Source organism: Punica granatum, chromosome 3 (assembly GCF_007655135.1).
Source record: "Punica granatum isolate Tunisia-2019 chromosome 3, ASM765513v2, whole genome shotgun sequence".
In the NCBI taxonomy this organism is placed as follows: Eukaryota; Viridiplantae; Streptophyta; class Magnoliopsida; order Myrtales; family Lythraceae; genus Punica; species Punica granatum.
In genome coordinates, this window is record NC_045129.1 from 303061 (window position 1) to 317941 (window position 14881).

Here is a 14881-nt window from a genome sequence, read left to right on the forward strand (position 1 = left end):
GCTCTGAGTTGTGTGAGTCCATCACCTGAAGCTCGACCTAAGATGAAGAGTGTGCTAAGGATGCTCCTAAATGCAAGGTAAAGCCTCCGTTGAATATATTAGACGGATCTACCTTTCTTGTCGATGCAAGGTTACCTGTATTTGTATGTAAAATATATGAATGTGTGGAGAAGGATAGGAGGAGAGCAAGGAAGGGAATAATTTTTCGAGGGAGCTGACGCTGCTCCCTCCTTTTTGTTGCTTCATTACATTCTGTCTTGATATGTAGCTCAGCACTAAAGTCAAGACAGATAGGTTGGAGTACAAACAATACAAAGATGTCTCTCTCATCTCACGCAATAATAATACAGCATGCCTCGCCTGTATAGTAAAGATTACGGTGAAATGTCTCTGCAATTCGTTGCTTACAACAGCAAATAGGCCGTAAATTTTCTTGATAATTTTGCGTATCTTCCGGTCTGATGGACGGTTCTTCACTTCAATGTTTTGATAAAACTTTTAACACAAGCATCGGTTATTGTACGCACGACAACATCGCAGCAGCAAATTGAGCTATACCTGAGCAAACTAGAGAGCATTAATTCCAAAGAGGACAGTAATTCCAATGACAATACAAACAGTGAGGAACCAAAATTCAATTATTCGGACTTCAAAAATGACATTACCAGAGCTAAAAATGTGTGTATTTAGGTAACTCTCGAGTAAAACACTGCAACCCCATGTCTTGCATCTCTTCAAAAATCTGCTTCCAAATTTATGGAAAGTTATATCATCAATTTATCTTTCCAACTTCCCAGCATGAACTGATAGCGTGCCAATGGAAAGCCTGAAACTTCAAAACAAATGGTGGATAGAAGGGGTGGCGCTTAGAAAGTAAGATCCTTCGGGTCGTCGATAATCTTCGCCATAGTTTGCAGGAATGAAGCCAGGTTAGATCCGTATATTACCCGATGGTCTACTGTAACATTTACCTGGTATCCATTTCAGCGCATTATTGGGAATGTATTAATGCTTGGATCTCTCAAGATTAACGAATTTTTTTTTAAAGTATTCCCAAAGGCAAAAAAGATATGGCAAGTAGATTACTTGCATTTGATTTTTCATGCCAATTCGCCCATCCTTGGAGGCGACGACGGCAGGCTGAGATGCACCAACTGCCATGATTGCTCCCTGCGCATGAGAGAATTTTCATGACACGCTAAATATATCCTGATGACAAATTGATAATCAATTTATATCATAAGTCCTCTCTCGAGGGCAGGAGAGAAAACAAATTGAATTTCGAGTTAAAAGACATACAGTTCCAGGAGGGAAAATGGCATCGAATCGATCCACACCAAACATCCCAAGGTTTGACAGCGTAAAGGTACCTAGAAAAGAATTGCAAACACAGCAATGACAATTAGGCATATGTTGCCAAAAAACTTGCCGGCCCATGGAAAAGTAAAAATGAATTTAGTAGCCGTTAGTCTATTGATAGTGAGGCTATATACGAGTGCATATTCAGCCGAGCTCTTCATTTCAAGTTTGATACACCTGAACAATTTATAAACCAACGCATGAATCAGCTAATTGAGTGCTCAGCACTATCGAGCTGTTCTGTTCTACAACGTGCCAATGTAATACAGAATTTTGTCCAGCAAATAAGGCTCTACTATTTGCAGGAAGTTAGGTTTCAATACTCTTGTTGTTAAATGGTCAAACCATCAAATTCTTCTCACCGCCTCTGAATAGAAAATTATCTTGCCCACATGAATATGCCATCGGACTGTCGAATGCTCACCTTCACTATTTTAAGGAAGAGATGCAACATACACCATGCACCCAACCTCGACCCAGGATTGAGAAAACAAATCCATCCTATGATTAGCTATTATCATAGTGATACAAATCCTTTAATTTCTGGAGGATTTATCAAGGGATAGGACAAATCAATGCAGCTAACAACAAAGAGGAAAATGCCCATGTAGCTTAAAATATTTCTTTGTACCACCAATATCACACTGCATCAATTATAAAGTAAGATAAGCTACCTGTGTTGTACTCATGAGGTTGTAACTGTTTAGCACGGGCCTTATCCACCAGCTCCTTCCACTTTCTTGACAAGGAATATATATCAACCTGAAAATTATAGTACAGTAACCCTCGTATGATTCATCACCGTTGAAATTTCTACGAGAGAAATCAGTTAGAAAATAAATGCTTTTACAAAGACTACCTTATTAGCATCCTGAAGCACAGGGGTGATCAACCCTCCGTCCATTGCAACAGCAACTGCGATATTTATATTACTGTTGTATGTGAAGCTCTTTCCATCTCTGCAACTAGAGTTGACAACAAGACGCTTAACCAATGCACGAGCTGTGGCCTTTGCAAGTAATGCTGTCATGGTCACCCCCTTGGACTTAATCTACAAGATGTTAAATAGTATGACACAGGGCGAAGAAAGAAAGAAAAAATGTTTTAGGAAAATATGGACCAAGGAACATCAATTATATATTAAAAGGCATCATTTTGACCACAGATACTTGAAAAAACTTTGATAGTATCAAAACTTGCCAATCAGCAACCAGAAATATAGACTGAAATACTTGCTTGGTATTTATTGTGACAAGAGTATGAACCAACAAGATATTTAATTTGATAACTTCTTGCTTTACAAATATCCCCACCATTGATATCCAATAATCCTCCCGGCAATTATGAGCCATATTGCTTGATACTGAAGGAAAGCGACATACTGATAGTGCATGCGAACCATCTCGCAAATTTACTTTGACGTCAAATTATTATTCGGTCCTGCCTATAACTGCATTTGCAAGCAACAACTTCACGCTAATCAATTACTTTTTCTTAAGTTATGACCACATGATGCAATACTTACTAACTTACGCAGAGGCAGAGCAACAGAATTATGTTGACCAACAACCACGGAAGATCCAGTCTGCTGCTATTATCGCTGATTATTCAAAAATCTATGACAATCACTACTTGAAACTTGACCACTGGAGAGCAGCTATTCTATTTCTTATGCACGAGGCAAATGGTTTCCAGAATGTTATACCTTCTTATAGAGAGCATCAAGAGAATCTGATAGCGATAGCGTACATTCTTGCAGTTAGCGTGGCTCAGGGGCTGGCCTTTCTGCATGATTGCTCCTCAGGCCCCATTTTCCTCCTGGACCACTCGAGCAAAAGCATATTGCTCAAGTCTATGAAGGAACCTAAGGTGGGAGATATCGAGCTCTGCAAGGTAATCGATCTCTCGAAAAGCACCGGCAGCCTCTCAACTGTTGCTGGTTCTGTAGGGTATATTCCACCTGGTGAGTCAGGCTGCTTCTTCATTTTAGTTAGAGTAGAGCGGTCAAATTAACCATTTGTTTTCCTTCTCCTTTAAACTATTCCATCTCAATGGCTGTTAGGATTTTTAGGACGCGTCATCTTTGAAATTTTTTTGTGCATGATAAGTTGAATGATTATCGTTCCCGGGAGGTACGTACGTACTAGATAAAAACATTAACATAGTTGGCATAAATGATAACTGCTAAATCTATCCTTGCTGCTGATAATGACATCGAATGCAATTGATGAACAATAACAAAATGAAAGAAATATAAGAGAAACAAAGCTTTATATTTACAATCTATTGAGCTCACTTGGTTAATATTTCTGATATTGTATACAGAGTACGCATACACGTTGAGGATGACGACAACGGGAAACGTCTATAGCTTCAGGGTCGTGTTGGTGGAACTCTTAACTGGGAAGCCAGCGGTCAGCGAGGGAACTGAGTTGGCCAAGTGGGTGTTAGCAAAATCGTCGCAGTGGGATCGTATACTCGATATCAGTGTTAGCAGAACTTCCTCAGCAGTTCGGAGCCAAACGCTCGATGTCCTGAAGATCGCCCTGAACTGTGTGAGTCCATCACTTGAAGCTCGGCCTAAGATGAAGAGTGTGCTAAGGATGCTCCTAAATGCAAGGTAAAGCCTCCGTTGGAGATATTAGACGGATCTACCTTTCTTGTCGATGCAAGGTTACCTGTATTTGTATGTAAAATATATGAATGTGGGGAGAAGGATAGGTGGAGAGTGAGGAAGGGAATAATTTTTCGAGGGAGTCGACGCTGCTCCCTACTTTTTGTTGCTTCATTACATTCTGTCTTGATACGTAGCTCAGCACTAAAGTCAAGACAGATAGGTTGGAGTACAAACAGTACAAAGATTGTCTCTCTCATCTCACGCAATAATAATATAGCAGGCCTCGCCTGTATAGTAAAGATTTTTGTCATATTCTTGTTGCCCTGTACGGTGAAATGTCTCTGCAATTCGTTGCTTACAGCCGCAAATAGGCCATTAATTTTCTTGATAATTCTACGTATCTTTCGCTCTGATGGAGGGTTCTTCCCTTCATTGTTTTGATAAATCTTTTAACACAAGCATCGGTTATTGTACGCACGACAACATCGCAGTTGCAAATTGAGCTATACCTGAGCAAACTTGAGAGCATTAATTCCAAAGAGGACAGCAATTCCAATGACAATGCAAACAGTGAGGAATCAAAATTCAATTATTCGGACTTCAAAAATGACATTACCAGAGCTAAAAATGTGTGTATTTAGGTAACTCCCGAGTAGAACGCTGCAACCGCATGTCCTGCATCTCTTCAAAAATATGCTTCCAATTTTAAGGAAAGTTATATCATCAATTTATCTTTCCAACTTCCCTGCATGAACTGATAGCGTGCCAATGGAAAGCCTGAAACTTCAAAACAAATGGTGGGCAGAAGGGGTGGCGCTTAGAAAGTAAGATCCTTCGGGTCGTCGATAATCTTCGCCATAGATTGCAGGAATGAAGCCAGGTCAGCTTCGTATATTACCCGATGGTCTGCTGTAACATTTACCTGGTATCCATTTCAGCACATTATTGGGAATGTACTAATGCTTGGATCTCTCAGGATTAACTAAAAATTCTTTAAGGTATTCCCAAAGGCAAAAAAGATATGGCAAGTAGATTACCTGCATTTGATTTTTCATGCCAATTCGCCCATCCTTGGAGGCGACGACGGTAGGATGAGATGCACCAACTGCCATGATTGCTCCTTGCGCATGAGAGAATTTTCGTGACACGCTAAATATATCCTAATGACAAATTGATAATCATTTTATATCATAAGTCCTCTCTCGAGGACAAGAGAGACAACAAATTGAATTTCGAGTTAAAAGACATATAGTTCCAGGAGGGAGAATGGCATCGAATCTATCCACACCAAACATCCCAAGGTTTGACAGCGTAAAGGTACCTAGAAATGAATTTCAAAGACAGCAATGACAATTAGGCGTATGTTGCCAAAAAACATGCCGGCCCATGGAAAAGTAAAAATGAATTTAGTATCCGTTAGTCTATTGATAGTGAGGCTATATACGAGTGCATATTCAGCCGAGCTCTTCATTACAAGTTTGATACACCTGAACAATTTCTAAACCAACGCATGAATCAGCTAATTGAGTGCTCAACACTATCGAGCTGTTCTGTTCTACAACGTGCCAATGTAATATAGAATTTTGTCCAGCAAATAAGGCTCTACTATTGGCAGGAAGTTAGGTTTCAATACTCTTGTTGTTAAATGGTCAAACCATCAAATTATTCTCACCGCCTCTGTACAGAAAATGATCTTGCCCACATGAATATGCCATATGACTGTCGAATGCTCATCTTCACTATTTTAAGGAAGAGATGCAACATACACCATGCACCTAACCTCGACCCAGGATTGAGAAAACAAATCCATCCTATGATTGGCTATTATCCTAGTGATACAAATCCTTTAATTTCTGGAGGATTTATCGAGGGATAGGACAAATCAATGCAGCTAACTGCAAAGAGGAAAATGCCCATGTAGCTTAAAATATTTCTTTGTACCACCAATATCACATTGCATCAATTATAAAGTAAGATAAGCTACCTGTGTTGTGCTCATGAGGTAGTAACTGTTTAGCACAGGCCTTATCCACCAGCCCCTTCCACTTTCTTGACAAGGAATATATATCAACCTGAAAATTATAGTACAGTAACCCTCGTATGATTCATCACCGTTGAAGTTTCCACGAGAGAAATCAGTTGGAAAATAAATGCTTTTACAAAGACTACATTATGAGCATCCTAATGCACAGGGGTGATCAACCCTCCGTCCATTGCAACAGCAACTGCGATATTTATATTACTGTTGTATGTGAAGCTCTTTCCATCTCTGCAACTAGAGTTGACAACAGGACGCTTAACCAATGCACGAGCTGTGGCCTTTGCAAGTAATGCTGTCATGGTCACCCCCTTGGACTTATTCTACAAGATGTTAAATAGTGTGACATAGGGCGAAGAAAGAAAGAAAAAATGTTTTAGGAAAATATGGACCAAGGAACATCAATTATATATTGAAAGGCGTCATTTTGACCACAGATACTGGAAAAAACTTTGATAGTATCAAAACTTGCCAATCAGCAACCACAAATATAGACTGAAATATTTGCTTGGTATTTATTGTGACAAGAGTATGAACCAACAAGATATTTAATTTGATAACTTCTTGCTTTACAAATATCCCCACCATTGATATCCAACAATCTTCCCAGTAATTATGCGTCATATTGCTTTATACTGAAGGAAAGCGGCATGCTGATAGTGCATGCGAACCATCTCGCAAATTTACTTTGACGTCAAATTATTATTCGGTCCTGCCTATAACTGCATTTGCAAGCAACAACTTCACGCTAATCAATTATTTTTTCTTAAGTTATGACCACATGATGCAATACTTACTAACTTACGCAGAGGCAGAGCAACAGAATTATGTTGACCAACAACCACGGAAGATCCAGTCTCCTGCTATTATCGCTGATTGTTAAAAAATCTATGAGAATCACTACTTGAAACTAGACCATTGGAGAGCAGCTATTCTATTTCTTATGCACGTGGCAAATGGTTTCCATAATGTTATACCTTCTTGAAGAGAGCATCGAGAGCATCTGATAGCGATAGCGTACATTCTTGCAGTTGGAGTGGATCAGGGGCTGGCCTTTCTGCACGATTGCTCCTCAGGCCCCATTTTCCTCCTGGACCACTCGAGCAAAAGCATATTGCTCAAGTCTATGAAGGAACCTAAGGTGGGAGATATCGAGCTCTGCAAGGTGATCGATCCCTCGAAAAGCACCGGCAGCCTTTCAACTGTTGCGGGCTCTGTAGGGTATATTCCACCTGGTGAGTCAGGCTGCTTCTTCATTTTAGTTAGAGTAGAGCGGTCAAATTAACCATTTGTTTTCCTTCTCCTTTAAACTATTCCATCTCAATGGCTATTAGGATTTTTAGGACGCGTCATCTTTGAAATCTTTTTGTGCATGATAAGTTGAATGATTATCGTTCTCGGGAGGTACGTACGTACTAGATCAAAACATTAACAGAGTTGGCATAAATGATAACTGCTAAATCTATCCTTGCTGCTGATAATGACATCGAATGCAATTGACGAACAATAACAAAATGAAAGAAATATAAGAGAAGCAAAGCTTTATGTTTACAATCTATAGGGCTCGCTTGGTTAATATTTCTGATATTGTATACAGAGTACGCATACAAGATGAGGATGACGACAGCAGGAAACGTCTATTGCTTCGGGGTCGTGTTGGTGGAACTCTTAACTGGGAAGCCAGCGGTCAGGGAGGGAACTGAGTTGGCCAAGTGGGTGTTAGCAAAATCGTCGCAGTGGGATCGTATACTCGATATCAGTGTCAGCAGAACTTCCTCAGCAGTTCGGAGCCAAATGCTCGATGTCCTGAAGATCGCTCTGAGCTGTGTGAGTCCATCACTTGAAGCTCGGCCTAAGATGAAGAGTGTGCTAAGGATGCTCCTAAATGCAAGGTAAAGCCTCCATTGGAGATATTAGACGGATCTACCTTTCTTGTCGATGCAAGGTTACCTATATTTGTATGTAAAATATATGGATGTGTGGAGAAGGATAGGAGGAGAGTGAGGAAGGGAATAATTTTTCGAGGGAGCCGACGCTGCTCCCTGCTTTTTGTTGCTTCATTACATTCTGTCTTGATACGTAGCTCAGCACTAAAGTCAAGACATATAGGTTGGAGTACAAACAATACAAAGATAGTCTCTCTCATCTCACGCAATAATAATATAGCTGGCCTCGCCTGTATAGTAAAGATTTTTGTCATATTCTTGTTGCCCTGTACGGTGAAATGTCTCTACAATTCGTTGCTTACAACAGCAAATAGGCCATAAATTTTCTTGATAATTCTGCGTATCTTTCGCTGTGATGGACAGTTCTTCACTTCAATGTTTTGATAAATTTTTTCAACACAAGAATCGGTTATTGTACGCACGACAACATCGTAGCAGCAAATTTAGCTATACCTGAGCAAACTTGAGAGCATTAATTCCAAAGAGGACAGCAATTCCAATGACAATACAAACAGTGAAGAATCAAAATTCAATTATTCGAACTTCAAAAATGACATTAACAGAGCTAAAAATGTGTGTATTTAGGTAACTCCCGAGTGGAACACTTCAACCCCATGTCCTGCATCTCTTCAAAAATCTGCTTCCAATTTTATGGAAAGTTCTATCATCAATTTATCTTTCCAACTTCCCTGCATGAACTGATAGCGTGCCAATGGAAAGCCTGAAACTTCAAAACAAATGGTGGGCAGAAGGGGTGGCGCTTAGAAAGTAAGATCCTTCGGGTCGTCGATAATCTTCGCCAGAGTTTGCAGGAATGAAGCCAGGTCAGCTCCGTATATTACCCGATGGTCTGCTGTAACATTTACCTGGTATCCATTTCAGCACATTATTGGGAATGTACTAATGCTTGGATCTCTCAAGATTAACGAAAAATTCTTTAAGGTATTCCTAAAGGCAAAAAAGATATGGCAAGTAGATTACCTGCATTTGATTTTTCATGCCAATTCGCCCATCCTTGGAGGCAACGACGGTAGGCTGAGATGCACCAACTGCCATGATTGCTCCCTGCGCATGAGAGAATTTTCATGACACGCTAAATATATCCTGATGACAGATTGATAATCATTTTATATCGTAAGTCCTCTCTCGAGGACAAGAGAGACAACAAATTGAATTTCGAGTTAAAAGACATACAGTTCCAGGAGGGAGAATGGCATCGAATCGATCCACACCAAATATCCCAAGGTTTGACAGCGTAAAGGTACCTAGAAAAGAATTGCAAACACAGCAATGAAAATTAGGCATATGTTGCCAAAAAACCTGCCGGCCCATGGAAAAGTAAAAATGAATCTAGTAGCCGTTAGTCTATTGATAGTGAGGCTATATACGAGTGCATATTCAGCCGAGCTCTTCATTTCAAGTTTGATGCACCTGAACAATTTCTAAACCAACGCATGCATCAGCTAATTGAGTGCTCAGCGCTATCGAGCTGTTCTGTTCCACAACGTGCCAATGTAATACAGAATTTTGTCCAGCAAATAAGGCTCTACTATTGGCAGGAAGTTAGGTTTCAATACTCTTGTTGTTAAATGGTCAAACCATCAAATTCTTCTCACCGCCTCTGAACAGAAAATGATCTTGTCCACATGAATATGCCATCGGACTGTCGAATGCTCAGCTTCACTATTTTAAGGAAGAGATGCAACATACACCATGCACCCAACCTCGACCCAGGATTGAGAAAATGAATCCATCCTATGATTAGCTATTATCATAGTGATACAAATCCTTTAATTTCTGGAGGGTTTATCGAGGGATAGGACAAATCAAAGCAACTAACGGCAAAGAGGAAAATGCCCATGTAGCTTAAAATATTTCTTTGTACCACCAATATCACACTGCATCAATTATAAAGTAAGATAAGCTACCTGTGTTGTACTCATGAGGTTGTAACTGTTTAGCACGGGCCTTATCCACCAGCTCCTTCCACTTTCTTGACAAGGAATATATATCAACCTGAAAATTATAGTACAGTAACCCTCGTATGATTCATCACCGTTGAAGTTTTTATGAGAGAAATCAGTTGGAAAATAAATGCTTTTACAAAGACTACCTTATCAGCATCCTGAAGCACAGGGGTGATCAACCCTCCGTCCATTGCAACAGCAACTGCGATATTTATATTACTGTTGTATGTGAAGCTCTTTCCATCTCTGCAACTAGAGTTGACAACAGGATGCTTAACCAATGCAAGAGCTGTGGCCTTTGCAAGTAATGCTGTCATGGTCACCCCCTTGGACTTAATCTACAAGATGTTAAATAGTATGACACAGGGCGAAGAAAGAAAAAAAAGAAAGAACGAAAGATGTTTTAGGAAAATATGGACCAAGGAACATCAATTATATATTAAAAGGCGTCATTTTGACCACAGATACTGGAAAAAACTTTGATAGTATCAAAAGTTGCAAATCAGCAACCACAAATATAGATTGAAATACTTGCTTGGTATTTATTGTGACAAGAGTAAGAACCAACAAGATATTTAATTTGATAACTTCTTGCTTTACAAATATCCCCACCATTGATATCCAACAATACTCCCAGCAATTATGCGTCATATTGCTTTATACTGAAGGAAAGCGGCATGCTGATAGTGCATGCGAACCATCTCGCAAATTTACTTTGACGTCAAATTATTATTCTTACTTGCCTATAACTGCATTTGCAAGCAACAACTTCACGCTATCAATTACTTTTTCTTAAGTTATGACCACATGATGCAATACTTATTAACTTATGCAGAAGCAGAGCAGCAGAATTATGTTCACCAACAACCACGGAAGATCCAGTCTCCTGCTATTAACGCTGATTGTTCAAAAATCTAAGACAAACACTACTTGAAACTAGACCACTGGAGAGCAGCTATTCTATTTATTATGCACGAGGCAAATGGTTTCCAGAATGTTATACCTTCTTGTAGAGGGCATCGAGAGCATCTGTAGTGATAGTGTACCCAACTCTAAATGTGGGCACGCTCAAACTCTCCACCATATTCCTACTCACGGCACCCTGCATTGTCGTGAAGGGCACCACTGTTCCCAACTCGACCGCTGCTGCCGCAGGGGGTGCTGCACTCCCAGGTGCCGGAGCTGCTGCAACAGCCAAATCCGCTGCAGCAGCCTCGATGTCCTTAGCCACAATCCTCCCATTTGGACCACTTCCCACAATCCTCCCTAGTTCCACCTTCAACTCCTTGGCCAATTTCTTAGCATATGGGGAGGCCACTATCCGCTTACCTCCTTCCGAGGCCGGGTGCACAGCTGACCCAGCGGAAGCTGCTGCTGCTGTCGCCTTTGCGGCTTGGGGAGGTGGCGTGGCGGGACCTGCATTCTCTGGCACCGTCTCTTGAGCCGCCGGAGCGGCAGATTGGTCGGAAGAAGGCAGCCCGGAACTCCCCGCCTTGAACTTGGCCTCCGCGATCTCCTCCTCCGACTCGGCCAAGAGGGCGATGGCGGATCCTACAGGGGCGACCCCGCCTTCCTCGACCACGATTGCAGCTAGATAGCCGTCATAGAAGGTCTCGACGTCCATGTCGGCTTTGTCAGATTCTACCACGACAACGCTCTCGCCTTTAGAGAGCTTGTCGCCCTCAGACTTGACCCAGGAAACAATTTTGCCCTCCGTCATCGTGGAGCTGAGGGCCGGCATAAAGATCTCCCGGATCTTGGCCTGGACTGGGTGGGTGGAGACTCTACCGGCGCGGTGGCCGGGTATTCTGCGGGGCCGGAGGGCAGGCGAGGAGGATATGAAGGTGGTCTTGAGTAGATGAGCCATCGAGGAGAATGAAGACGCAGCAGCAGCTTAAAATCGAATTGAAAGGGGCACAGAGAGAGAGAGAGAGAGAGAGCGTGTTGTGTTTGTGTCTGCGACAGCGAGAAGACCCGGAAAGCTTAGAGAGAGAGAGAGAGAGAGAGAGAGAGAGAGAGAGAGAGAGGAGAAGGTTACATTACAAACAGCAGTACATTGGAGTCATCGAAATGGGGAGTTGGGGGGGCGAAGGTTCCAACAACCTTCACCGGTGAAAGTGATGAATGGGTCGTCTACTACTCTCTCTACTGGATTTGGTTCGGCTTCGGCATCGGCTGTGGCATCTGCCCATGGGCCTCAACCCAACATGCCATTGCCATTGCCATTTTTTGAGAAAAAGTATAATTTTGATCCTCTATCTTTTAATATTTCTCTGTTTTAGTACTCTGTTTATTTTTATTTCTAATTTCATCCTTTACTTTAAGAAATTTTTCTATTTTCTAACACCGTTAAACTACGCTGAAATGGATCCGCGTTAGCACCACCCATTCCACATCATCAACATTTAAATTAAAAAGAAAAAAAATAAGTCAATAAATCCCTAGATGGAAATTGATTGGGTGCTTGAGGGGTTGAAATTAGACCTTTTTCTGTTATGCAACTCCAATCCAATTCTACCATAAGTCATCTTCTTCTTTTTCTTCTTCCGTTGCCTATCATGAAAATCTACATTCAAGAATTTTGTATTTTTTTATTTTCTCGAGTTTTTTTCAAGAATTTTGTATTGTTTCTCATGGAATCAACCCTTATCGTTGATAAATTACTTGCTAGAGATGTTTTGTGCTCTAATTTTTCTCACTCTCTGTTTCTCTCTCTAGTATCTCCCTAATTATACTCTCAAAAGGCTCGATTTTTGTTGACTAACTTAGATAGCGGCATAAGTTAGCTCTTCCTTCAACACCCACCATGGACTTACTTGTGCCTATTCATCCTCTAATCATTGAGTGTTTGTCCCTTAAGCTCCCACAACCTGCCAAGGCTACTCCGCACAGAATTTTCCATCGCAGATCGTCCTCTTTTGACTATTCTCTTCGGACCACCACTACCTTATGGACTCCTCAAACTCCGTGGTAGGGATCTACCTTGACTCGGACGCAGTCCGCTACCTCACCAACCTACCTCTTTTGCTTTGCTAGTCTAGCTACATCAGCCGCATTGGCCGCCCTTGCAAGTTCACTACCATAGAGCTGATAAGGTCGGTCCATGTCAACGAGGGGCTAAAGATGGCCATCGTGCTTCCGATTGTATTTCACAATGCGTGGATGAATCTTAGTGCCCAAGGCAGGGCAAACAATAGGTGAGGATCTAGTTCTTGATTGGGTTTGGAGGGAACCTCAAGGGAAGAAAATGACTTTTTGTTGTTTGGGTTAGGGTTAGAGTTACAAAGTTGAAGAAGTCTTTTTTTTTTAATCCTAAGGAGGAAGAAACCAATTATTTATGATTTTTTTTTATGTATATGACATGGAATGGGTACAACTAACACGGTTCCAACCTAGCAAAGTTTAACGGTGTCAGTAATAGAAGGAAACAGAAAAGTTTCTGAAGTTAAAGGATGAAAATATGAATAAGAATAGAAAAATGACTAAAATAGAAAAGCAGTCAAAGGAAAAAGACCAAAACTATATTTTTTTCTCTTTTTTCTGTATTATTAAATTAATATAAATGAAAAAATTATAGCTAAAGTCCTAGAAATTTTTTGTTTTTACTAATCAAGTTCTATATGTTTTATTTTAGCTTAATTAGTCATGTAATATATATTATATTACACACTTTCAATCCATATTGTAACTGAGAGTTAATGTATGTTGACATGGATATTGAGACATTGACAAAGTTAAATAATTTCCATTTGTAATGGAAAAACTTATGTGATATAAAATAATAAAAAGATATTTTTAAAAACATAAAAAAGGGGATCTCCAACCCCTTGTTGTGTTGGGTGCTACTAATGGCTTATTAACGGATCCCACCCCTTGGATGAGGTTGCCAACAAACACTGAAGGAGCAGTAGCCTCATCCATGGGAGCAGGGGTAGCCGATGAGGCCCCTACCATTAACATTGCGCTGAAATTGTTTTGGATCTCAAACACGATTTCAGGGTGATGGTCTCGTCATCAGGCCCCGCCCCTAGAGGAAGTTGCCAACGCCTTTAGTGTTCACTAGCGACCTCATCCTCGGAAGCACCTAGCTTAATAAGGGGCTGGTTTTCTTTTTTCTAAAAAAAAAAAGTATTGCAAACACGTCAAAGGTGAAGCACGTCCCTCCTGGGGCTCGCGAGCCCAAGGTCAAGTTGCTCGGGGCATTCTCGTTTTAGACCAAGGCTGGGTAGCCATGGGTTCGCCTAACCCTGGGCTCCCGGCCTTTGGGCTGTGGCTCGTGCGCCTCAATCAAGCCCGACCTTAGGCTCGTGACACCCAGATGGGGCGACGAATTGTCACACGGTAGTTGGGTTAAGTCCTGACGTATCTATAAATTTTAAAAAGAAGAAGGAAACAAAAACCTGGTGCGTCCCACCCCCGACCATCTTCTCATCCCGACATGGTCTTGGGTTGTTTTTTTTAAATTTTCTATTTAAAAAAATCATTTCATTATTTTATCTATACTATAAGTGTATATTATAATGATAGGTAGAAATTAATTAACGTCGTCAATGTTCATATCAGCACACGCTAATTTTCAATTATGGTTTGGACCAAAAGTGTGCAATATAATGAATATATTTTACGGGACTGAATAAAAAATACAGGACTCGATCAACAAAAATCGCAAAGTTTGAAGACTTTGGCTGTAACTTTTCCTTAATAAAACACAAAGCCTTCCATTTCCATGAAATAATAAATTAATATTATTATAAATTTAAGAAAAAAGATAATAATTAATGAAAGGAAGTTGTAAATATTGAGCTCCAAGACCACCATTAACAGTGCAGCTCGGGCTCGGTCCCAAAGGCAAAGCTTCTAAAATGGTGGAAATTGCTGCGGCAACATTCGCCCATGTCCAGATAAGTCCAGGTGCGCCCAGCGGCTTCTTCACTCTCTTGCAAGTCTCAGAAGA

The 14881-nt window shown here is 40.8% G+C and overlaps 3 protein-coding genes and 1 long non-coding RNA gene across 4 annotated transcripts; 2 read left to right on the top strand and 2 right to left on the bottom strand.

Annotated features, from left to right (window-relative positions):
- Positions 1 to 1155: 1155 nt before the first annotated feature.
- LOC116201863 lies at positions 1156 to 2168 on the bottom strand. Its single transcript, XR_004155959.1, has 3 exons — positions 2034 to 2168; positions 1300 to 1370; positions 1156 to 1170 (listed from the first exon to the last, which is right to left on the bottom strand). It is a non-coding gene; the product is annotated as an uncharacterized LOC116201863 (long non-coding RNA).
- A 700-nt stretch (positions 2169 to 2868) lies between these two features.
- On the top strand, positions 2869 to 3983 carry LOC116199355 (leucine-rich repeat receptor-like tyrosine-protein kinase PXC3). The gene is made up of 2 exons (XM_031529678.1): positions 2869 to 3322; positions 3685 to 3983. Exons 1-2 carry the CDS (start codon positions 2869 to 2871, stop codon positions 3981 to 3983), a joined length of 753 nt encoding a protein of 250 aa, XP_031385538.1.
- Positions 3984 to 6795: 2812 nt separating this feature from the next.
- On the top strand, positions 6796 to 7910 carry LOC116199357 (leucine-rich repeat receptor-like tyrosine-protein kinase PXC3). Its single transcript, XM_031529680.1, has 3 exons — positions 6796 to 6892; positions 7046 to 7249; positions 7612 to 7910. The coding sequence occupies exons 1-3, from the start codon at positions 6796 to 6798 to the stop codon at positions 7908 to 7910; spliced, it is 600 nt and encodes a 199-aa protein (XP_031385540.1).
- A 482-nt stretch (positions 7911 to 8392) lies between these two features.
- On the bottom strand, positions 8393 to 12023 carry LOC116200833 (dihydrolipoyllysine-residue acetyltransferase component 5 of pyruvate dehydrogenase complex, chloroplastic). The gene is made up of 6 exons (XM_031531760.1): positions 10931 to 12023; positions 10074 to 10265; positions 9889 to 9976; positions 9155 to 9225; positions 8942 to 9025; positions 8393 to 8826 (listed from the first exon to the last, which is right to left on the bottom strand). The coding sequence occupies exons 1-6, from the start codon at positions 11792 to 11794 to the stop codon at positions 8722 to 8724; spliced, it is 1404 nt and encodes a 467-aa protein (XP_031387620.1). The 5' UTR covers positions 11795 to 12023; the 3' UTR covers positions 8393 to 8721.
- Positions 12024 to 14881: the final 2858 nt, after the last annotated feature.